General features: G+C 55.4%; 1 protein-coding gene across 1 annotated transcript in view; it reads right to left on the bottom strand.

Moving 5' to 3' along the window:
• The window catches only part of ADCY5 (adenylate cyclase 5), a 152,835-nt gene that overhangs the window by 34,851 nt on the left and 94,494 nt on the right, over positions 1-23,490 (bottom strand). Inside the window, exons 4-9 of the mRNA XM_032406702.1 lie at positions 11,598-11,709; positions 9,874-10,001; positions 7,933-8,091; positions 6,853-6,994; positions 4,805-4,945; positions 386-408 (exon numbers count right to left, since the gene is read on the bottom strand). Coding sequence (XP_032262593.1) covers positions 386-408; positions 4,805-4,945; positions 6,853-6,994; positions 7,933-8,091; positions 9,874-10,001; positions 11,598-11,709 — 705 coding nt within the window. The remainder of the gene's footprint in view (positions 1-385; positions 409-4,804; positions 4,946-6,852; positions 6,995-7,932; positions 8,092-9,873; positions 10,002-11,597; positions 11,710-23,490) is intronic.

Here is a 23,490-nt window from a genome sequence, read left to right on the forward strand (position 1 = left end):
CATTTTCCTGAGAGCTGCAGGCACGTGTGTGTGCACAACAGCCATGTGCAGCGTGTGCATGTACGTAGTTGTGCATGCACACGTATGTGTGCGCATGGGTTTGTGGGATGAGGACACGTGGGCTGTACTGAGACCCAGCCTCTCCGCCCGGTGGCCCGGGCTCCTGGGCTACCCCTCTAGCAGCTGCAGTGGGCTCCTGCCGCTCTCAGCCGAGACCGTGCCAAGACCGTGCCGGACCGTGCCGAGACCGTGCGGACCGTGCCGAGACCGTGCCGGACCGTGTGGGCGCACTGCCCACCCAGCATGGGGCAACTGAGCTATAAGGCAAACTTGAGGCTATCCCTCAGGCCAAGGAAGCAGGAATAAAGAAGGGCATATTACTCACTTGTCCTTGGGGTCTTCAAAGCCCTAAAAGAGAGGGACAGAGAGAGAAGGAAAGGAGTATGAGAACAGAGAGGACGCTTCCAGGAGGGACTGTGGGAAAGCAGTCCAGCTCACCAAGGAGCCTGCACTGAGGGAGGCTTGTCACTCATAAGTTCTTTCTTCCTTCTTTCAGCAAATACAGCCGGGGCCTTCCTATGGGACAGGCTCTGCGCTAGACACTGGGGGAGCCCTGTAATTTCATGTCATTCACTGGCAAAACCCAGGTGTCTAAGCTCTCCCTGTCCCCACACCCAACTCCCCAACTCCCCCACCCTTCCTCCCAGACCCTGAGTTTGGTAGGTCCCTCTCAATTCTGCCTTGAAATAAGCCTGAAGTAAGAGAAACCACTGAGTGATCAATTCCCACATGGGTGCGCACACACACCCTACCCCCACTGAGCACACAAAATCTCCTGGGAGTTCACACAGTTGTGAGCTTAAGAAAGTTAAGCTCCAGTCACCTGCAACAGCTTTTGTGGTATCTGAGAACCAGTGTGTTCTTCCAAGGCCAGAGTTGGGTGGCGACCCAGGAGGTGAGAAACCTGCCTGCCATGGGTGTGACTATTGCTCACATACACGGGGCAGGGGTGAGTGTGAAGGTCCCTGATTGTTTGCCAAGCTCAAAGCCCTATTTACAGTTAATCTATGATGTCCACAACATGTGTCTCAGGGTGTGACCGGCTGTGGCAGAATGGAGGGTGGGTTCCCTAAAACGGGAAGGGGGTGGAATCCCGGAAGCAGTGGAGGAGGCGGGAAGCAGCCCCAGGACTGTTTCAGATAAGGCTCAGGTTGCCAGGACAAGGACAGAAGGTGACCTGTGGTCTCTCATGGCCCAGTGTGGAGCACACTGCTGGGCAAACATGGAGGTCAGTAAATGCCAGGTGAACCCAAATCCCAAACGAACACACCTCTCTTTGTGCCCACTGCAGACTTGTTTTGAAAATGCAAAAAGCAGGATTTATGTTGGTCTTCATGAGCCAGAGCTGCCAGATGCTGAAATAGATGTGGGGACCACACTGCACCGGGGCTCTGTCCCATTCTATCCCCCAGTGGAGGGCTTCCAGGAGCCTCGGCAGCCTCTCGTGGCAAATCCAAGTGCCCGACTCTGGACTCTGAGCCCCTCCCAGGCTGCCTGGCAGCGGTCTCCCTGAACAAGCCAGACCCTTCTTCTTGTCCTCTGAGAATCACCAGGCCCTCTGTCCCAGCTGCGAGAGCCGGGCCACTACACCATCCCAGCCCCAGGCAGGAGGAGTTGGTGTGACTCAAGTGAGTGCTCCACCTGGGGGCAGGCCCACGCTGGGTGCTCCCAGGATCCATCAGGGCGCAAGCTTAAGTGGGCAGCAGGGGAACCCAGACAGGCCAGTTCTCCACAGAATGCGGTGAAGGGCTGGCACTGAATTCCATCACAGGGGCCGGCCACGACCTTACTCTGGGACAGAGGACAACCGAGCTGTATTATGCCTATGCTGGCTTCTGCAGCTCGGAAATAGACCTGACACGTTTTCAACAAACCTGTCTCTGACTTTCTCCTATACTCCTTTGGTCCTCTGCTGGGGCTGGTTGGGGACCAGGTCTGCTCTGGGTGCCATGCTAGTGTGGGGAGCTGAGCATGGGGTTGGGGTGTTGGCAGATAAACCATGGCAGATGATCATTAAGAACACAGTCCAGGGGCACCTGGGTGGCTCAGTCGGTTAAGCGCCTGCCTTTGGGTCAGGTCATGATCCCAGGGTCCTGGGATCGAGCCCCCCTACTCAGCAGGGACTCTGCTTCTCCCTCTCCCTCTGCTCCTCCCCTCTGCTGGTGATTTCTCTAATAAATAAAATCTTAAAAAAAAAAAAACACAGTCCAGCAGACTGGGTTCAAGTTCCCTGACCTGCTTACTAGTTCAGGGAGAGCCATCCTCAGCCCGGCTAGGAACACCCCCAGATAGGTTCCTGCGGTTTGTGCCACAGCACTTCCAGGGAGCAGCTCAGCTCACCTGGTTCTGTTTCGTTCCCAATTCCTGTCCCTTGGACCTAAAGGCAGGAGCAGTGGCCGTGGCCCCTCCACTCACCCACGTGGAGGCGCCAGCTCTGGTTTGCACGCCCGGCCCGGCGAGCTGCCTGCCTTCCCTGAGCACTTGGGCTTGGCCTGCTGCCCCGAGAGAACACAGAGCCTCTGGCTAGATGAGCAGAGGCCCCTGTGTGCCCTTCCTGTCAACCTTCTTATTAATCAGTACCCTTAGGGACCTTATGACAGGCCTAAGCACAAAGCAGAGCAGCTCGTCACTATATTTTAAAAGCTGAGTCCAAGTTGGAACAAGATTTAAAGAAATAAAACGGCTGCCTACGCGTTAGTACCTTTCTTAGGGCTCCCAGTCACTGCTTAATCTAATCCCCCACAGCTGTCGTCAGTAGAAGTCAGGGTAGAAGCTCTTCTTTTGCGTATCTTTTGCAAAGATTTCAGGCAAGGGTACCACTCATGGCAGTGCCGTGCCCGGCAGCTGCCGGAACCACGCCATCCACTGCCTGCACACTCTGCCTGCGTGGGCTGGGGGCTACAGGTGGTCCTTTGGCGCTGGCCTCTGGTGACTCTGCCCAGCCAGGATGAGGGGCGGGGAGTCTCTTCTCCCAAAGGCTGTGGCAGAGGTGTCCCCGACCCTGTTTGTCCACACACCTTCCTATCCCCTCCTGCTGGCGAGGTAGCCAACACCACGCAGAAATCCTGTAGCCAGTCTCCCCGATGACGCCCTTCTGCTAATTCTTCCAAGGTTCCTCCTGGTCCTAACAATGATTAATGTGTCTGCTAAATCAGTGCTTACACGCCAAACTACCTCCTTTGAGACTCTGAAACAACTAAAGACTCCACTTATACCAAATATCACCAAGAAAAAAGCTTTCCAGTGATTTTAAACAGAGAAAGCCCATCAGGCGCCTTTCCTGCCTGCTTGTGGTTCTTCCTCTCCTCGCTCCCATAGTCTCCTGCTCACCTCTGTACTCTCCCTCCTGTCTTCCTGTTCCCTCCTCCCTGCCACCTGGATGACAGCCTCCCTCTTTGCACCCTGCTTTCTGTGATCCCCCCCTCTGCTCATCCCCTCTCTGGTCCTGGTCACATGGATACAGAGTCCGCAGGAGATTAAAGGGCTGGGTGAGAACAGAGAGGGTCCACCAATTGCTCTTTGCTTTGGGGAGGGCCCCCCAAGGAGGGGGAGTGGTGGCTGGAGATCTGTAGAAGTCCAAGTTCAAAGCCTTGGAGGAAGACAGGCACCCCTCCCCCACTCTGCTCCCTCATAAACTTGGTGTCCTATGAGTTGCTTCTTTACCGTCAAAAATTAAAATGGAGGTCTTAACTCAATTCATGTTTTGATCCTATACATTTTCCTTAAATCTCTGTCATCTGTTATTTGCCAGCTAGCAAGGAGCAGAGTGGCTGGGTCCCCAGCCTGTCCCTGGCTCATTCTGCTGACTCAGCTGGATTTTCATGGAATTTATCTGCAGTCCCTGATGCTGTAGCTAAAACCTGGTCCAACACACAGACCCCAAATTGGGGATCCTAGTGCCAGCATGCCCCATCTTATTCCTGTCCTCTGGCTCCGAGGACACACGCACACAAAGTGCCCCCACACACACACAGCTCCCTGCACCCTCCAGCCTCACTCACCCTCTCCCCAGGGTGGGCGCCTCCCGCCTGGGAACCAGGCTGTCCTCAAGCTGAGGAGTGTGCTTGGATGGAGAAGCCAAGCTCTCAGATAAAAAGAAAGAAAACCCTGCTGCTCTACCTTGACCTCTGTCATACCTCTTCTTCTTTGTCCCACCCTCTGAATTCTATCATCACTGGCAGAACCCGGGCAGAGCATCCTGAATTAGACGGCCCCTGTGTACACAGGGATGGCTGGGCGTGTCTGTCCCCCGAGGCAGGCAGGGTCCCTTGAGTTGGAGGTAGCACCCCACCATGGTCTCTGCTCATCCAGTCTGCATGCCCCACTGGAAACCTGTAGTTAGCAGGGGCACTTCTCAGCGCAGAGAGCAAAGGGGACCATCGCCTAGCGCTTTCCAAAACGTACTGAGATCGTTTCTGAGCAACTGAGCCCAAGGATGTGTTGCAGCCACCTGGGAAAGGCGGAAGGTGCTAGAAGGATGTCTGATGAGCTGGTGCCCCACCAGACAGTGCCACGGGAGCACCGGAGGTTCTGGCTGTTCTCGGGGTCTGCTTCCAGACTTTGGGACTCACAGAGAGAGCCCAGGACCAGAAGTCAGGCGCTCTGGCTCCTAGCCCAGAGTTGCTTCTGTGGCTCTCCAAGGTTCTGTCAGGTAACACAAGGGGCGTGGCCCAGTCCTCACACCCACGGAAGGCCCTAGCCCTGGAGAGGCCACATCCCGCACGCTGCCCCACCTGCTACTTACCATCCGCTTCATCTCCTTGGACACCTGGTTGCCCCCTAGGTGGTTGTAGAAGGGACGCTCGGCCCCCCAGTGGGGCGGGTTGTGCCCAATGGAGTTGGTTCTCTGGCGATTCATCTTGGCGATCATGGCCTTTTCTTCTTTCTAGGAGAGTAAAACATATGCATCAGCCTGTGGGCAGAGCCTACCAGGTGAGCCCAAGTGGGGCATTTCTCACCCCTCCTGGGTGCCTGGCCATGTAGGAGTTAAGGCAGGTGTCCCTCTTTTCTGTGCACAGCCTGGAGCCTAGAGTCTGCCGGGATCCTGGAGCTCACTGCGGAAAGCATCCTCAATCCCTTCACACTCCCAAACGCTAGCGCTGGCTGGCCTAGGTGGGAGGTTGGTCTTTTGAGAAAGCAAAGGGGTGTGGGGACAACTGTCATTGTCACAGAATTCTTCAGGGGTGCGCAGAGCCCGGGTCTGAGGCGCCGGGGTAAAGGCAGGTAACGGATTCCAGTCTCCACTCGACTTATCCCAAACAGGCATATTCTACCAAAGAGGCAGCTTCTGGAGGTTTGGGTCACTAGAACTTGAGAAGCAAAGGCCGATATACATTGTACAAATACACAAGTGGGGCCTCAGCTGGCTCCCACGATCTCGGGATCCACCCACGATCTCGGGATCCACCCACGATCTCGGTCTGTCTGTCCATCCATCCAAATGGGCTCCAGGAGGAAGGTTGGAGAGGCCCTGGGGAGAGCTGAGGCAGCCTTCCCCTCAACTCCCTCTCTGAGCCTGGGAAGGGAGCCAGTCGGATCAGGGACACAGAGGGGAGGGGACACAGCCTGCTTCAGCTGACACAGCTCCGGGTGGGGTGAGCGTATGGGGTGTCACTGTCTGTCTCCATTTCATCTTGCTGGACCACCTGTCAGAAGAACAGGACCCAGAGAACCCAGGGTAGAAGGTGAGCTCTCAGCCTGAGTGGGGCAGGAAGGGGGCACTGAAGACCCTGTCACCTTGACAGAGGGGAGGGTGTGGGAGGGCCTGGGAGGAAGTCAGTTCACTTATACGCTAATCAAAGAGCAAGCAAAATGTGTTCAAAAATGTGTCAAATAAGCCACTAGGCACGCTCCCCAGGGTGTCTAAATGCTCCCATCCCCCTCTGCGGTCTGTGGGGGGCCCACACAGCTCCCATGCTGTTGTGGCAAGTGAGGTTCCCCTGTGATGTCTTTGTCAGGGTGGACACCTGCCCCCAAGGAGCCCCCACATCTACCTTTGCTGTCACCCAAGACTCTCTCTGGACTTTTCTCCCAGCTTAATTTTATCTTTAGTCTAACTTCTTAAGAAAGAAAGAGGGAAGCTTTTCTCTATCAAAGGCTGCTGACCAACAGGTCAATGCGATGGAAAGATTCATCAGTAAAAAGCTTTTTAATCTAGGGAGAAATGGAAAATGTTCTCTTCATTCACTTTAAAAATTAAGAACATGGAACATGACACTATTAAAAATAGAATGCCAAAGTCTGCTAATAATTCAGTTTTATATTTGGGCAAGTGTGGGCTGGGACAAAGGGAGGGAGGAGAAAGGGACTAGAAGGTGAAACTGGGGAAGGACGGTGAACTGGAGAAATGAAGGTGTGTAGGGACTGGCAAAGACACGTGGGACACAGAGAGGCAGAGAAGGGCCCAATGTCCGCCTGGTTCAGGCAACAGACAAGGAGCAGGGAGGACACGAAACAAACGGTTGGACAGAGAGTAGATGGTGGACAGAGTCCTTGCTGTTTCATGTCCATGCCCGGCCTGTGGCTGTGCTGTGGCTAACTGATTTGAGGCCTGTTACGTTTCTGCAACGGAGGCATAACATTCCTGCTTTTGCTGTCAGCCTTTGCAAGCCCTCCATAAAGCTCATGAGCTTCCCGGGAAGCAGGAACCACACTGCATGAGGAATTCACGGCTTGACTCAAGGAAAGAGTGAGAAGAGAAGGAAGTGGATGCCAAGAAACATTCCTCCCTGGAAGAATAAGGCCCTGCAGCCCCCCGGGTTCTCCCACACCCGCCCAGCCCCCCAGCCGGACCCGCTTCTGGGTGCAGCGCAGGATGAGGAAGGTCTCGATACTGTGCTCCTTGAGGTAGGCGTTGCGCTCGCCCCCGCAGCCTGGCTCCACCTCGTAGTCACCATTCAGGTAGTTGAGTGTGGCCTTGGTGATGTGGATGCGCCTGCAGGGGGGAGAGGGGGAGGGACGTGGGGAGAGGAGTGCAGAGAACAGGACTTCAGAACTCCAGCCGTCATGCACAACCACACTGTGACCCACTTGGACACAGTTCAAATCCCACAGCCCCACACTCTAGCTCAAAGGCTAACCCCAACCTAGATCCCGACCTAGATCTCAGTGTGCTGGATCCCTCCGCTGTCATCATCATGGTGGCTCGGGTAGGGCCCTTCCGGGCTCATGGCCACATGGCCACCCTGACCACACTACATCGCACTGAAGTTCTAGCATCGTCAGAGCAGAAGACATCTTTGGCCTGTCAGGAGGACACCGCCTCAGTCCCACAAACTTTGCAAACCTGCTCAGAAGCCAGCAGTGGCTCGGGCTGAGTACAGGACTGAGTCCAGATCCCCCAGCCTAGCACAGAGGTCCTTTTAATACAGGCACTGTTCCTCCCACCGGTCCCTAAGAGGTCACGTGCTCTACTTCCATTCCTCAGAAACACCACGTTTCGTATACCTGTTGCCTGTCCTCACCTTGGTCCCTTGGTCTGGCTCTCTCCTCACCTCACCTTCCTCACCTGTCTGAATCCTGCCCAGTCGTCCAGGCTCATGTCCCACTTCCTTCTCATCCTGGCTACCCCGAAATTAGCCATGGTTCCTCCCTCCTCCAGAACTCTACCCCCACCTATTGCATCACACAACAAGCTGCCCTGTTTTGTGCAAATATCTTCTGGGTGAAGTCTGGGCAAAGGTTGAGAGGATGCTCCCTACAACTTGCCAGGGTGTGGTGCAAGTAATTTGTTAAGGAGAGGAATTTCTATTTAAATTCTGCCAACCCGGAGTTGCAAGTTACCCCATCCTGCCCACCCCAGCCCCATTCCTCACAACAGTCATCCGGCGGGGAGGGGGGCGGGCAGGAAGCTAAGTCTGGGCCCTCACTCACCCTGCCTTGCCTCCAGCTTCCATGTGGTTGGCCAGCGTGACGTCATTAGACCAGACGTCGAACTGCCACTTCCTGAGACCAAGGACACCGCAGTGTACTCGCCCGCTGTGAATTCCCACGCGCATGTTCACGTTCACCCCTGTCACCTCCCGGACCAACCTGGGGATGGAGCAGGGGTAAGGCTGGGAGAGGGTCAGGGGCCAGGCGCACAGAGTGGGGGCGAGGCTGGAAGGCACGGGGTCAGGGGTGTGACAGAAGGTGCAGGGGTCAAAGAGTCATTTCTCTCTGGTCCAACCCAAATCCAGAGTCTGAGACTGTTCCACCTGATGGACAGGGGCTGGGCCCTGGTACTCAGGTGCTGTAGGCAGTGAGGCATCGCTTCCCGGTGTGGCCACAAGGGGGCACAGTGCCTCACTACAACCCAGACCCCATTGCTTCCCCAGGAAGGCACCTTGGGCCTCCGCTACCCTCAGTCAGTTCAACTGTATTCTGAGGATGCAAATGCATACTAGTGCCCACTCGAGCCAAACAGGGAAATTACAGCCACTCCAAACCCCATTCATATAATGCTCAGAATTGTCCACATTGCAGCTTCATGGATGTTAGCAGCATAATGGAGCAAGGTGGTTAACTGACCAGGGAGGTTCCCCGTGCTAGAAGCAGCACCAGCTCCCACCACATGCACCACACCCAGGGCTGAGGGCGCCCCCAGGACATGGTGGGCCCTCTGTGGGCTGGAGCGTATGATAGAAGCTGTATTGCTCTGGGTATGCGTGTGAGGCACGGGGTATGCGGAAGAGGGTGCAGGTGCTTGCGGGGGAGGTACACAGTGTGTACTCTTCGGGGCCCGGCATGCTCTCCGATACCCTGGGACAGGCCCACTCAGCCAGCGGCTGAGAAGCTGACACACGACACAGGGAAGAGTTACGTCATTCATCATTTCTCTTGTCCCGGGACACCCCTGCTGGAATGTGCCTTCCACCCACAGTGCCTTGGGCCCCTTTTTTAGGTTGATGATATCTCAGCCTTAGGTTGATAATAACTTTCTGGCTTTACGCCAGGGCCACGTCCTTCATGAAGCCTCTCTTGGTCCTCCCAATGGAAACAAATGTCCCCTCCTGCCCCCCACCCCCATCTCAGTCTGCCTCTCTCACCTGGTGCCGTCCGCTCCGCATGCCTGGTGTCACAGCAGCGGGAGTCCCGGCCTCTCCCTCAACAGACTCCGTGCTTCCAGGCGAGGGCTCGAGGCACTAGCTAGCCCAGGCATGCAGGGGCACTCAGCAAGCACTGCCCAAAGGAGCTCCGCCAAACCCAATGGAGCCGGCCACCTTCCTGGACAGCTACTCTGCCCTCTGCCCTTGTCCGCTGCGGCTCTTCTTTTGCCCCTGCCCAGGCTACTTCTGAAGCTCAGTTACTGAGCCTAAGCTGGGATTATCTCCACATCTTTTAATAACCGCGGCCCCTTCTCTGGCCAGCAGTGACCAAGAATTGGCCAAAGATCCTTTTTGCTATTGCTCCCACGAAGGATGGATTTTCTTACATGGGGACACCTGCATTTGCATCCACCTGCCAGACTGTATTACCCTAGGGAGATGTTTAACCTCCGTGCTTCCAACCTTTCTCGCCGGGGAAGAAATGGGGCCCATGGGCTCTACACCTGGCTGGGTGGCCGTGGGACCTGAGAGGCGAGGGATCAATGCATAGGGCACAGCGTGACGGCCAGCTTGTCCTCCTCTCCTGCAGAGGTGGGGCCACACCTCCCACTGCCCTGGAGTCTGCAAAGTTCTCCCTTCCTACAGGACACGTTCCTCTGGGAAAAGCTTCCCGGCTGCTGCAGGTAGAAGTTGCCCAGGAGAAGGCTCCAAGCCTAGAGGTGCAAATCAACCCTCCAATATCAGGTACTCAGGCTGTGGGACGGTCCCCTCCCAGACGGGCACTTACGAGATGGCCTCAATCATGTCCATGCCCATCTCCACGCAGCAGTGGGCGTGGTCAGCCCTCGCTTCCGGCAGCCCAGAGACACAGTAATAACAATCCCCCAGGATCTTAATACGTAAACAGTGATTCTCCTGGAAAGCAAATTAATTTTAAAAATTAAAAATAGTAGGAAAGAGAAGTGGGAGGGAAAGAAACGGGAAGCAAACAGATTCACCCCGTGCCTGGAATAACTTGCCTTTTAGGGCAGTGAGCACAGACCCAGTGCCGGCAGATGCATGGCCCTGGCCGGCCCCAGGACGGGCTTATCAGGAGCCGAGGGGGGAGGATGGAGGACAGGCTGAGCAGCCCTCAGGCATTCCATCCTCCCCAGGCTCAGGAACTCACTTTTATGGTCACTGCTGAGACCCAAGAAGCATGCAGTTGGTCCGATGTCGGGGCAAATAGGGCAGACTTATCAATTCAAGGAAGGCCCAAGTTGAGAGTCAATGTCCCTGGTTCCACTCCCAGGCCCTGGAGAACGCTCTGACTCTTGGCCTAAGGCTCTACAAACAGTTCTCCGATTCTCCTTCTTTTACAAAGACTGAAGCAGGAATGAGGCTTAACCAAAGCTCGTCTGCCCCTCAGCCTGTCTGAGACTTTGACCAAACAGCGCGCTGGTAACCAGAAAGCGTGTGAGTGCTAAGACCCCCCCCCAGAGCTGAGGTACCTGCCCACTGCTGCGCCTGAGCAGAGGAACGGGCACAGCCAGGGTCACCGTGCGGGTCACAACTGAGCCAGGACTGGGACTGGGATGGGATGTCACTAGTCACCGATTCTCAGCTCTCCAAGTCTGGCCCCCAGGAGTTAGTTCACTAAGTAGAACACTGGGACTCAAGTGTCCGCGTGGCCTGGATTCTCAGTTAAGGCCCATCCACTGCCCGAGGGCCCAGCATACACCCAACTCCCCTCACCCATGGTCAGTGATAAAACCCCCCCAGGCAGGTGTGCGACCCGCCATCTAATGCCCTTGGAGGCCCTGGCGCCACCTCTGACCGGCACCAGCCTCTCATCAATGATCTGATGTCCTGTGAGGGCCAAAGGGAACATGTCTGCCTGTCGGTGGACATTGCAGTGAGCAGCCCCTGACATGTAATGACCCGACAGAGGCCCAGGGCATCACTCAAAGACACAAAAGCTGGAGAGGATGACAGTATAAACAGGGACCAAATGGGTAAATGTGTCATCTACCACTCCACGCCCTGGGATGCTACTTCCAATTTGTGCAAACAGCGCAGAGTCCTCCTTCTGGAAGCCTCGGGGGGGGGGGGGGGGGGGGGGGGGGGGGGGTTGGCGCACAGCTGTCTGCAGACCAGCTGGGACTCAGACTCATTCTCTTACCAGTCTGGCCCAGCTCATCAAGAAAATGGCTCTATGGGCACCAAAGCTGCCCAACCGAACCGAAATTCCTCAGGGGCCTGGGCAGTGTCACCTGCAGGCCTTCCCACGCCCTTCCTCAGGTGGAGGGCTCCCTCACTTGCTCCCTCGTGAGCAACGACAGCATAAAAACACATCCAACTGCGTGCGGTGTGAGGACACACAACCACAGCGTATGCAGCCCCTCTGTGCAGCAGGGCACCTGCCGGCCCAGGGCCCGTCCCTGGGGCTCACGGGGTCTCAGCCGCAGCGCTCTCTCTCGGGCGGCCCAGACAGAGCCCTGGGTGCCGAGAACAGCAGGGAGGGTGACTCACCGCGGCCAGCTTGTCGAAGCGGGCGAAGAGCTCGTTGAGGGTCATGACCAGCTCCTGGGCAGTGCACTGGGATGCCAGGCTGGTGAAGCCCTCGATGTCAGCAAACAGGATGCTGGGGAGACAGGTGGAGGAAGACCCCCATGAGGGAGGAAGGTCACCACCCTGAGCCTTAGGAGGGCTGCTGGCCAGCAAGAGTCCTGGGGAGGGGGGGCTCCAAATGGCTGCTGCGGAGGGCATAAAGGGTCCCTGGCACTGGAGAGTCGAGGATGCTGGCCTCACCATCTGGCCAGGAGACGCCTTCTGTGCTCTCACTGTGCCCTCACTCCCGCCCAAGATGGGGACGGCGGCGGGGGGGCGGGGTGCACGCACAGAGGCACATGAGGCCTGGGAGTGTGCACCTGCCTGAGTTACCAAAGACAGGTCCCTGCCATTTCTGTCCCCTCTTGGGCCTGCCTTGCTTGACTCCTGAGCAGCCCCCTCAAGGTAGCTGCGGCCTTTGATTCATGGGCTTGGAAAGTGTTTCAGGCCCCAGTGGCAACCATACTAAGGTCTTACTTCCGAGCCCCACAGATAAGGTTTCGGACCCAAGCCCTCCATCCCTAGGGAGTCTCTAGAAGGGACAGACTAAAGAGGCTCAGGGAGGAGAGAGAGAGGAAGACCCAGCCAGCAAGCATGTCTGGAAGCCTCCAAGTTGTCCCTGCCAGCAACGTCAGCCTCATCCCCAGGCACGTAGTCAAACAGAGCAGCTGGTGCCCGCACTATGCACTGTGGATCCTCTGTCCGTCTCTGTGGCTTGTGTTCCAGAGACTGAAACCGTCTTCCTTTTCTTTCACAACACACCGCTAGAGGTGAGGCCCCAGGGCTGGAGTGTGGAAGGGCCCCTGGAGTTTTTTTCTTTAAATGGTCACAAAAATGTAATAATTCTCGTGTACGGAGAGGCTCCCGGTGGCCTGGCTCAGGGCTGGGGGCTTCCAAACTGTCTTCTCGCTGAGTGCTCCAGGCGGCCCTGCAGCGAAGCCTCGCATCTCCTCACAGACGGGGCGGCTGAGCCTCAGGGAAGAAGCTGCAGATGGCAGCATGGTGGGCTCCTTCTCCCAGGCTCGTGTTCTTCCCACTATTCCACAAGGCTCCTGAGGCTCCAGATAGTCTTCCTTTTTTAAATTAGGAATGTAGAACTAAACATAGTTTGTCATTTTATCTGGAAAATGTGTACTGGTGCATTAAGCCTGTCTTTCTCTTCTGATGTTTGACACCTGGGGCCTTACTGACCCTGGGGAACCTGTCGGCCCCAGGCTGGCCGGGTCTTAGAGTTAGTCAACAGCTTGCCTTAGGGTCCAGAGCCCCACAGCCCAGCCAGGCTCTCACACTCAGGCCATGAATCCCCTGCCCCAATCACCCCAGGGACCGGTACCAGACTCGGGACAGTCCCTACCCCCCAGAGCCCACTGAAACGATTCAAGCCCATCCCAAGCCGGCTTACCCTGCCTCACCCACTCCTTCTGGCAGAAACCCCAGTAAAGGCTCTCATCCCCAAACCCCTCTCCCTCTGCCTCCTGACCCACCAGAGCAGCGCTTCCCCACGGGGCCCCACGGTGTGGCGGGCTCCCTTCCCCCGGGATGAGTAACAAAGGATATTTTCAATAGCAGCTGTCTCCTCACCTACTGGCCTTTGCGTACCTAGATAATAAAACTTGCCTTTTAAAACAGTTGGACACTGTCCTGTGCCCTTTATGTGTATGAACTCACCTAAACATCACGACCACCCCATGAGGTCAGAATCCTCCTTTTACAGGGGAGAAAACGGAGGCACAGAGAAGATACGTCACGTGCCCAAGGCCACACGGGCAACCTGGCTTCATGGCCCAGGAGTTGACCCAATAAATATTAAGCTGGTGGCCCCAGAGCCATCTTAAGTGAATACAAGCATAATACAGGGGTCTGGCATTGTAAATGGGGCAGAGGGAGGCGGAAGGGCACATACGGGCCGCCAGGACTCCATCAAGAGAGGGCACACTCAGCGGCTGCCTGCCAGCTCACACAAGGGAAGGTGCAAACAGACAAGCCAAATGAGGGGAAAGAAGAAAAGCTGAGGAGGAGGAGGAGGAGTGGAGAGGAGAGATGCTGCCCCGGCAGGACACAGGACTCGGGAAAGAAGACAAGCTGCTCCTGAGTGGGCAGCTAGGCGGGCAGGGGCGCAGAAGATGCAAGGCAGTCAGGAGTCTCCATCAGACCTCCACTGATGCCTAGGGTCTGACCGGGCAGACGGGCTCAGCACCCCGCCCGAGGGGACTGCATGGCGTCTGCATGCTGGGTTAGAACAGCAGGTGAGGGGAGGCTGCCATGCCCCAGATGCTGATCTCAGCTCCCGAACTAACTAGGTGCAGCCCCCTCCCCACCCACCTGCCACCTCTCTGCCTGTCAGTCTTGCAGGCAACTGGCCCACTCCACTTAGGAACAAGAGAAAGTTCTCCCCCAGTCTATGTAAAAGCACCACCATATAGTTGTTCTGGAAATTCTTCTTTAACTCTCAGGAAACCAAAGCTAGTTCAGGTTGGGGTCAAAATCCACGGCTCCAGAGTTAAGAAAGATTCATTCGGCTAGAGTCAGTATCTGGAATGCAAAGCCAGCAGATATCAGGCCCAGCGGCTATTCCATGCTAAGTCCAAAGTTACACAGCGGAAGCCTGGCTTTGGGGGCTGGTGAGACCCCGAAACCCCTGAACCCAGCTTGGCAGGATGACTAATGGGTCCGGTAACCCATGGCACTGGGCTAAGGAGAAAGGGGGGGGGAGGAAGGAGAGACACAAGCGTAGAGCAGGGGCTCAAGGGCGGGGGAGTCTGGGACTCCATCGAGAGGTAGCACACTCAGCAGCTGTGACCTCACTGAGCTGTGACCCCACACCTGCTGAGCTCACCTAGCCAGTCAGGAGAGCCCGCCTCGCTCGGCCATGGCTGGCTGTGGGCAGGCCTGCCATCATTCTCCTCCACAGGGGACCTCACTGGGCCTTAGAACACTTTCCCCTACAGCTGCTTTCATCCCGCTAGACCAGTGGTTCTTAGACCTGGGGTCTGTTAGAGATACCCAGAGCATTTATAAGAGTGATCCCAGAGCCCCACACCCAGAGATTCTGGCTTAATTAGTCTCAGGTAGGGCTCTGCTATTGATTGCATGCACTTGCCTGGTTTTGTTTTATTTTAAGCTTCCCTGGTGGTTCTAATATGCAGCCGGGGTTGAGAACCACTGCACTCGTTTAAATGTCACCTCAAGGAGACTTCTATCACCCTATTTGAATCTACAGCCCCTCCCATGTCGGCCTGCCTTCCCTGCATATTCTTCTCCATTGCACGTTTCACTCCTCACTGGAGTCCTGATATTGTTTGTGTTATCCTTATGCTCCTGTTGATCTCTTCCCACTGGTAAGTAAAGTCCTTGAGGGAGGGGTTTTGGCCTATTCCATTCACTGCTACATCCCAGCTACCAGCACGATGTCTGGCACACAGAGTAACTGTTCAATAAAATGTGCCACCGGTGACTGACCGAGGACAGGTCACAACCACGTGTCCTCTGCCCTACCCCCCCCCGCCCCCCCCAGCCCACAGGAGCCGCCTCTATTAGCTTCCTGGGGCTGCCACAGCAAAGCGCTACAGACGGGGTGACTTAGAGCCACAGAAATGTATTCTCTCACAGTCCTGGAGGCTCGAGGTCCGAAATCCAGCTGTCGGCAGGGCCGTCCTGCCTCTGACACTCTGGGCAGAAGCCTTCCTGGCCACTCCCTACTTGCTGGTGGTGGCTCTCCACCCTTGGCATTCCCGCGTTGCAGCGGTGTTACTCCAATCTCGGCCTCTGACCTCACGCGCTGTGGTCCCCGTGTATCCGGGTCTTTATACAGCATTTTCCTCTTCTTATGAGGGCACCACTTACATTGGATTAGGGGCCCACGCTATTCCAGCGTCTTAACCTGATTCCATCTGCAAAGACCCTATTTCCACATTCTCAAGGACCAGGGGTCAGGACTTCAACATATCTTTTAGGGGGACACAGTTCAACCTAGGAGCAGTGCCTAATGTGTATTTGTTGAATGGAAGAGAATATTCATACTTTCAAAGCAAGCCAGAGGCAAGGCCGGTCACTCCAGCAGCTCTTCCTTCAACTCCATGGGGCCTCTTGGGGTCCCGAGCTAAGTCACCTGAGACAGGAGCCCGTGGGGCCAGCAGTGTTCACGGGACTGACGGCAGAACGGTTACAGAGGCCCTGAGCAGCTTCCTGGTCCATGCCAGCAGGCGTGGGAAACAACGCTGGTGTGTGAAGGGCCTCCGGGTGGCTGAGAAAGCCAGAGCCTCCCTCCAACCTGCTGGATCTACTCCTCGTGGCCCCTCCTGGGGTTTTCAACAGCTGCTGAGGAGTCAGGGAGGACGAGCTCCTGGCGGACGAGGCGGTGGTGAGCCGGCGCAGCCAGCCAGCTGGAGAGGAGTGGCTCAGAGCAGGGCTCAGAGCGGGTTGCTACCCCGAGCCGAGGTTTGGACAGGGTCTGAACCCCTGCAGCCTCTCCTACACATTTATGGAAATTCTGCCACCTCCACATTCCCCCCACCTCCTGTCACAGGTGAAGTTACACTCCTCTGATACTGCCTCAGGGGAGGATTTTGCTCGGCGGCTGTCACTCCGGAACCTCCTCTGTTTTTGAGGTTTACCCAACTGCAGACCGTCTGTTCCCCCGGCCAAGGTTTCCTGATCGGCTCTGGGGTGATCCTGAAGGCCATTTTCCAACCACGCCGGGCCCAGACATGCAGTGAGGTCCTCAGTCATCCATCAGCTCCCACGTGAGAGCTCATCTTGGCAACGCGACGGGGCCCTCGTGGGGGCGCGCAGACGCCGGGCCGGCTCCTCCCTAAGCGCCCGCCATCCCCCACTTCTCCTCCACAGGCGAGAGCACGCAGGCGCCGATTCAGCCCAATTACCACCACAGGCCTTTCGGCGCTCTGCCCAGCTCAGCCCAGCTTCTCCACGCGCATGTTTGGGGAAGCGCATTTCCCCGCCGTTGCTCCCTCTCGTACCAACAGGTGCGGTGCCCCGATGAAGATGCTGGAGTCTGACCCTGCTCCTGAACAGAAGCCACATCCAGCAGCACGTGGGACACCCAAGACGCCGAGTTCGCCTCACGGTCTGCGCCTGCGCAGAAGGCAGCGCCAAGGACCTGCTCCTCGGATCTGCACTTTCCGGCACTGCACGGGGGGACTCAAGAAATGCTGAGAGGCAAACCGTCTGTCGAGGCAGGCCCAGGAGGGGCGGGGCGGCTGGAGAGACAGAGGTCATTGGGCAGGGGCAGGAAGGGAGTATGGCAAGGTCTCAGGGAGCCTAGCGGGAGCTGAAGGTCGTAGGGAAGCAGGGCAGGAAGTGCCCTGGAGGCCCCAGCAGCATAGCCTGGGGAAGCCCGGCCAGAGAGGAAGGGTCTACCCCCTGCAGCGTGCCCCCCATTTGCTCCAAACCATACAACCTGGGGAGCGTCTTGGGTTCAGGCCCCTCGAACGATAAAGGAGGAGCAGTGGGTCATAGTGCTAGGTGAACAGCGCAGTCAGGCTGGTCATACCAATATCTGGCTGACAAAGGACACCATATGACTGGGCATTTTCCAAGGGGGGGTTGTGAAACAATTAGAGCAGGGCGTATGGACAAGGAGCAGCGGGAGAACCTTCTGAGGGACAGGCTGGGAGAGGCAAAGGGGGAAGGCCAATGAGAGAATGCTGAACAGACTGCAGTACATACGAATTCCACCCTGGACAGCCATGCCCTCTCCACTCTCATGGCAACGGGCTACCTTCCTTCAGAAAGTGGAAGGGCCCTGCGATCGGCTTGACTGTCAGGATTGGGTCCAGCGGGTCTAGGGTCAACATATGTCCTAGAATCCCTGTTGCCAGCCTCGGGGCCTCCTGTAGACCCCATTCCAACCCCTGATCCCCTGATCTTGTTTCTGTCCACCAAATCCTACTCCCACCACCCAGACAATGGACCTCCCATCACACTTACAGACTTTATGCTTGCAAAGCCTTGCAAGAGCTGGGGAAACGCAGCCCAAAGGAGAAGCCCAGGAAGGGGGGACGGGACAGTACCAAGACGGAGCAATAGTCAGTGACCTCTCAGTGATAAGTACATGGTGCTTTCTATTGTCTTCTCTGTATTGTTAGCTCCTAATTTTCTTTTCTTTTTAAATATTTTATTTATTCATTTGAGGGACAGGGGGAGAGAGCACACAAGCAGGGGGAGGGGCAGAGGGAGAGGGAGAAGCAGGCTCCCCACTGAGCAAGGAGCCTGATGCGGGGCTTGATCCCAGGACTCTGGGATCATGAACTGAGCCGAAGGCAGAAGCTTAACGACTGAGCCACCCAGGCGCCCCTGTTAGCTCCTAATTTTCTATAAAGAACACACATCCTTTGTAGAATAAAAAAGGTTGAAAACTAATTACATTCTTCTAGGATCTGATTTTAGCCCTTCTACCTTCGTGATGTCTTTTCTGACTTACCCAACCCAGGATAATCCTTCTTATTCTGAATTCTTATTAGGATCAGAATTTCAAAGGCATAGCCTGACACATTCAACAGGTCAGTGTCTCTTCACCCTAACTTCTCTCTCTTGCCATCTACTCCAGGGCCCCCAATTTTGAGTCTGAAGTGCTAAAATAATGAGTCCTAGCTGGCTGCTGGCTCCATTCCCCATTGATCCCCATTTGGTGTCCAAGGACAAACTCAGGTCTCTTGTGAAGACCCACCTCCACGCAAGGAAGTGAAGAAACTAAACCACGTGCATGGTTGGTGGAAAGGCAAAAAGGTGAATTGCTATGGAAAACACTGTGGGCTTCCTTAAAAAATTAAAAACTAGGATTATATGCCATACGATGTAGCAATTTCACTTCTACACATTTATGGAAAGAACTGAAAGCAGGGACTCAAGGAGGAATTTGCACACCCATCTTCACAGCAGCATCATTCACAACAGCCAAAGGTGGTGGCCACCCAAGTGTCCATCCGCAGGTGAATGGATAAACAAGGTGTGCCATACACACACCACGGAGTACTATTCAGCCTGAAAAAGGAAGGAAATCCTGGCCCACGCTACAACATGGACAAACCTTGGGTACATTGTGCTGAGTGAAATAAGCCCTGGAGGGCTTAAGAACAAGTACTGCATGATTCCACTTACATGAGGTACCTGGAATAGTCAAATTCACAGGCACAACGTGGAATGGCAGTCGCCAGCGGCCGGGGGAGGAGAGGAATGGGGAGCTGTTGTTTAATAGGTACAGAATTTCGGTTTTGCAAGATGAGAAAAAGTTCTGGAGATGGATGGGGGTGGTGGTTGCACAATAGTATGAAAGGTTAAAATGGCCAATTTTACACTATGTATATTTTACAACAAGTAAGATAGTTGATTAAAGAGCAAAGCCCCAACCCCAGTGGCTTCCCCAGGGGGACCAGCTGGGTTATGAGGTTCCCATGGCACCGGGCCCAGCCCGACCTCACTGCTGAGGGCTAGACAGTCCCTAGGGGGCAAGCATGGAATCTTTTCTATCTACTCCTAGTCATACCTGGCAAAGAGTGGCAGCACAATAAATGTGGAATGACTGAGATAATAATATAAAGGCCACTTGTGTCTATAATTGGTATAGCATAGAGCTCAGAATACTTTTCTTAATATCAGGTTGGAGACAGGAATGCTAGGTTTACGGACCATCCCTTATGTGGTCAGTTGCCGGGAATACGACTGGAGGTAAACATTTTTCCTCTCTGCCCACAGGGTGCACAATCCACCCACAGGTATCTGAGCATCGAGGACACTGTCGCGAGGCCATTATAATTCACAGCCATGCCTCAGCTGAGCCAGACACCAGAACGACCTGGGGAACACAGCCAAGTCCTTGACGGAGACGGGAGAGGAGATGATAACCTTAAAAGGGGGAGGTTCGGGAGAGGTCGGGGAGAGAAGGGAAAGGAGAGGGAAGGAAGGAGGAGAGGAAACCCTCCCCAGACCCCTCCAGACCCCCACTGTGCAGGGATGGCTGTTACCTCATTTCCACCCCTGGGTTAGCAGCTCTTCGGCCAGACCCCTGAGAACGAGGCTGTGATCTGAGCCAATGAGCCAAGACCCCCCGCACTCTATCATGAACCCCTCCCAGGGTCCAAACAGAGGACAGGTGAGGACCAGCACCCCCTGGAGGAGTTGGCTCTCTGGCCCTCCCCACCATCTACAACCTTTAAAAGCTAAGGGCTCTAGCGTGAGGACAGGTCATTCAGGCATCGAGCTGTCTCACTCAGTATGGACCCATATGACAGTGGTGTATCCTTCAGTACCCTCTCAGGCTCAGATGTCCCCTGCCCCCTGAAACCTTTGGGGTATTGGTTACCTGACCTTGACTCTTACCTCGTACCCTGCTCCACCTCCAGAGGGCAAAGAGTCTGCAGCTACCTCTTGGGTGGGGGGCCTGGCAGGGGCCTTCCATACTCTACCTCATCTGCCCTCCCAGCACCCCTGCAAGGAGTGAGTCCTAGGGCCCCTCTTACGGGCTCTGTCCCTTTGTGGCTTTTATCATAACAGAATAACTGAGTGGTAAGTTTTGTAACATCTATAGATACCCCTAAAAATGCAAAGTCCTACCCCCATTCCTCATGTGATACATTCCCAACTTACTAATTGATCCACGGTTTACTGTAGGTCTTCCTTTACAGAAAGTGAGCTTCCCAATATCAGAGACAGTGTCCCTCTTAATTCCCATTGCAATCCCTGCCTCTATAGCTAAGTGTCCCACCAGTGGAAGCAGAGGAAAACATCCACTGAATGGATGAGCCAGGGGACATCACTATTCCCATGTTACAGATGAGGAACCTGAGGCTCAGGTTAGGTGACTTGCCCGAGTTCCCACAGCTAGTAAGGGGCAGAGAGGGGTGTGACCCAGGCTGCTCAACACAGACACTCATCTTACTCCGCAAGGGTGACGTCTTGGCAAGGGTCACCTGGTGGCAGCTGGGTTCTGGCAGCATCTGTATGTTTACTGTACCCACGGGGATATGCTATGTGCCTCTAGGTCTGGCCCCTTCCTCCAGCCTCAGTGTCCCTCCTCCCAGGCAGAGCTGCCTCTGCTGGCATGTGCTGGAGGCCTTTTCCCCAGAATGGGGACAGCACAGCCCCGCTCTGGCCCTCACACTGCCGGCTGCAGGAGAGGCAGGTATCTGGGGGGAGAGGACAGGGAGGAGGGCCCTCAAGCCACAGGCCGGACACCCCAGCCATGGGCCCCAGGCCCCAGCTAACCCGTCCCGCCAGAAGGGCTAAAACATCTCCAGCTGTCACTGTGTGTCAGACAGGAGAGGCTGGGGGCCCCAGGGGGGTCTCCACGGGTTCCTGGGCCTCTGGTCCACCTCAACGCCTTGCCAGCGGTGCTCAGCCCCACAGCATCCGACAGGCTCCTGGCGGGTCCCAGGGGGCAACTCTTCTGTTGGGGGCCAGGAGAGGGTGAGGCCACAGAGAGCAGTGCGGTTCCGCTGTCACCCCTCCCTGCCCCGGCTAAACTCTCCCCACCCATTAGTCTCTTCCCCTTCCGCAGATCCAGGTCCAGTCTGTCACACCGCAGGGTTGATTTATTTTTCTTGTGGCCTTGCTCTCGGAGGGGGCTAGAGAGCGGCATGTCATCACCCTCTCTAAATATTATAACTCCGCAGAGAATTGACAAACGTGACTCATCACCCTTCCACTCTCCAGCTAGAGAATCCCCAGGCCTTGCTTTGTTGATAGGAGTGTGATAATCATCACAATAATAGCAGTAACAACGATAATCACTGCTCCCAGTTACAGAACACGTGGCCGGTGCCAGACACCATGCTAAGCGTTTCCCTCACACGTTTTCATCCTCTCTTTGCAACTCTGCTAAGTACGGGAGAGGAGGAGACTGAGTTCAGAGTATCAAGCCCTATCATTCGCCCTGCTCACATGGCCAGGGGACAGCAGAGCCCGGCTGACACGGGGGGCTGCCTAACCCCGGGCCCCAGGCCTAATCACTGCACCATGAGCCCGGCCCCAGAGTGCATCTCTACACTGTGATGTCACCCCTCCACCTACTACTCAGTCACCCAAGTCAAAGGTTCAACCCAAACCAGAGACTAAGCCTGCAATGTGTTTCCATCAAGATCTGCAGCCAGGGCTGCTAACAGAACAGGGACCGGGCCCCCGCGGGCTATTTGCATATGATTGCTTGTGGCTGGCCTCTGATGTGTGCCAGCCACCACCAGCCTGGTGATTTCAGAGTCAGAATTATGTCTGTCTCTATGAAAAGGGTAACATCTTGATTTTTGTCTCCTTTTATCTCTTTGACAGCTCCCATTGATCTTAGCACATCCGAAAACAGAAATACCCCCATTGTGGCTGGGAGTCTAGTTCTTGCCACGTGCACACTCGGGCCACTCTGTGATTAGGGTACTGTTCTTTTAGTTACCCAAAGTCACAGCCTCTGTGGGAGTGGAAGGGTGAGGGGACATCACCCCAAGAGCGGGTCACTCCTTGTGGTAGCCAAAGAGGACTGAGTCAGCCCCTCTGATCAAACTCCCTTGCTGGAGGGCTGAGGGCCCAAAGCAATGGAGGGGCAGGAGACGGAGGGGTGAGAGGCGCTGGGCAAAGATGCAGAGGTGGCCAGATGTGTTAGCCCAGCCAGGCTGAGAACCTATGCCTTGCGTGCCAAGCTGTTTCTGAGCTGTGAATTTTCTGCCTCCCCTTTGTGTTCGACTTCATACTTTAGTGGAGTCCACCATAAGCTCTGCTGAGCTGAGAACAATCAAGGAAAGCACCTTTTGCCCACGTTGTGTTTGGAACAACGCCAGGGCCGGTGAGGCGGTGAAGACAGGACCGAGAGAGAGAATATCCCAGAAAGGGGGAGCTCAGGGGTTCATATGTGTTGGAACCACTTGGCTCCCACCTGAGCTTTGGGCCTCTGGGATGTGTTCTAACAGGGAAGGCTATTTCTTTGTGTGTCCTAGAGTCCCCCAGATTTCAGGGGTGGCTATCAGACAGGAAAGGCCCTGGTGGGTCCACAGTGTCTGTCTCTCTTTCTTTCTCTCTCTCTCTCTCTCTCTAGAAGCCAAACCTCTCTCCTCCCTCTCTTCAGAGTCTCCCCTTGGCTTGGGGGCTTCCCAAGACTCCTTCCCACAATTCCTCATATACACTCCTTTCTCCTGGACATATAAAAAACGGCTAGTAAGACTAGGTAACAACTCTGATACGAAAAAGCTTTCTGAGGGCAGTTGTCCCACTTAACCAGCTCTAGGATCTTAGACAAATTAATCTCTGTGCCTCAGTTTCCTGTAAAATGGAGATAATAGTACTATCGACCTCTTACATGTATTCTGAAGACTCAGTGAACTTATGAAAGTATTCAGAACAGCGGTGGGTCAAAGAAGGCACTATATGAGCATAACTATTGTTGTGAGCAATTATTCCACCTCGTGGGGGCAGAGACGGGTGTGAGAATTTGGGAACCAACACGCCAGCGCGACCTACCCAGTCCCGGGCCCTGCTTCCCTCTCTGAGCTCGGCTCAGCTCCTGAGCAGGCACGGGGGCTCGGCCGGCGGCAGCCTTCTTCCCGCCGCTGGCGACGCTCTCCCTGCCTGACAGTGGAGCATGTGTGGGCTTCAGGGGGATTGGGGTACCCCAAAAACTGAGGACAAAAGTGTTGTTCAGGTAACCTTTTTCTCCCAAAGGCTTAGAGTCTATTTTGGACAGGACACACGGGCAGAACCAACAGTCTTGGATTCCGGGGCACACTTGGGGACTGGGCAATTCTGCCTAAATTCTGACGGTTTCTACAAGAAAACACAGTGCCCTCCCTCCCCACCCCCATGGCCATCAGCCTTGCCTTGA

The sequence above is a fragment of the Phoca vitulina genome, unplaced genomic scaffold (assembly GCF_004348235.1).
Source record: "Phoca vitulina isolate PV1807 unplaced genomic scaffold, GSC_HSeal_1.0 scaffold8, whole genome shotgun sequence".
Taxonomy (NCBI): domain Eukaryota; kingdom Metazoa; phylum Chordata; class Mammalia; order Carnivora; family Phocidae; genus Phoca; species Phoca vitulina.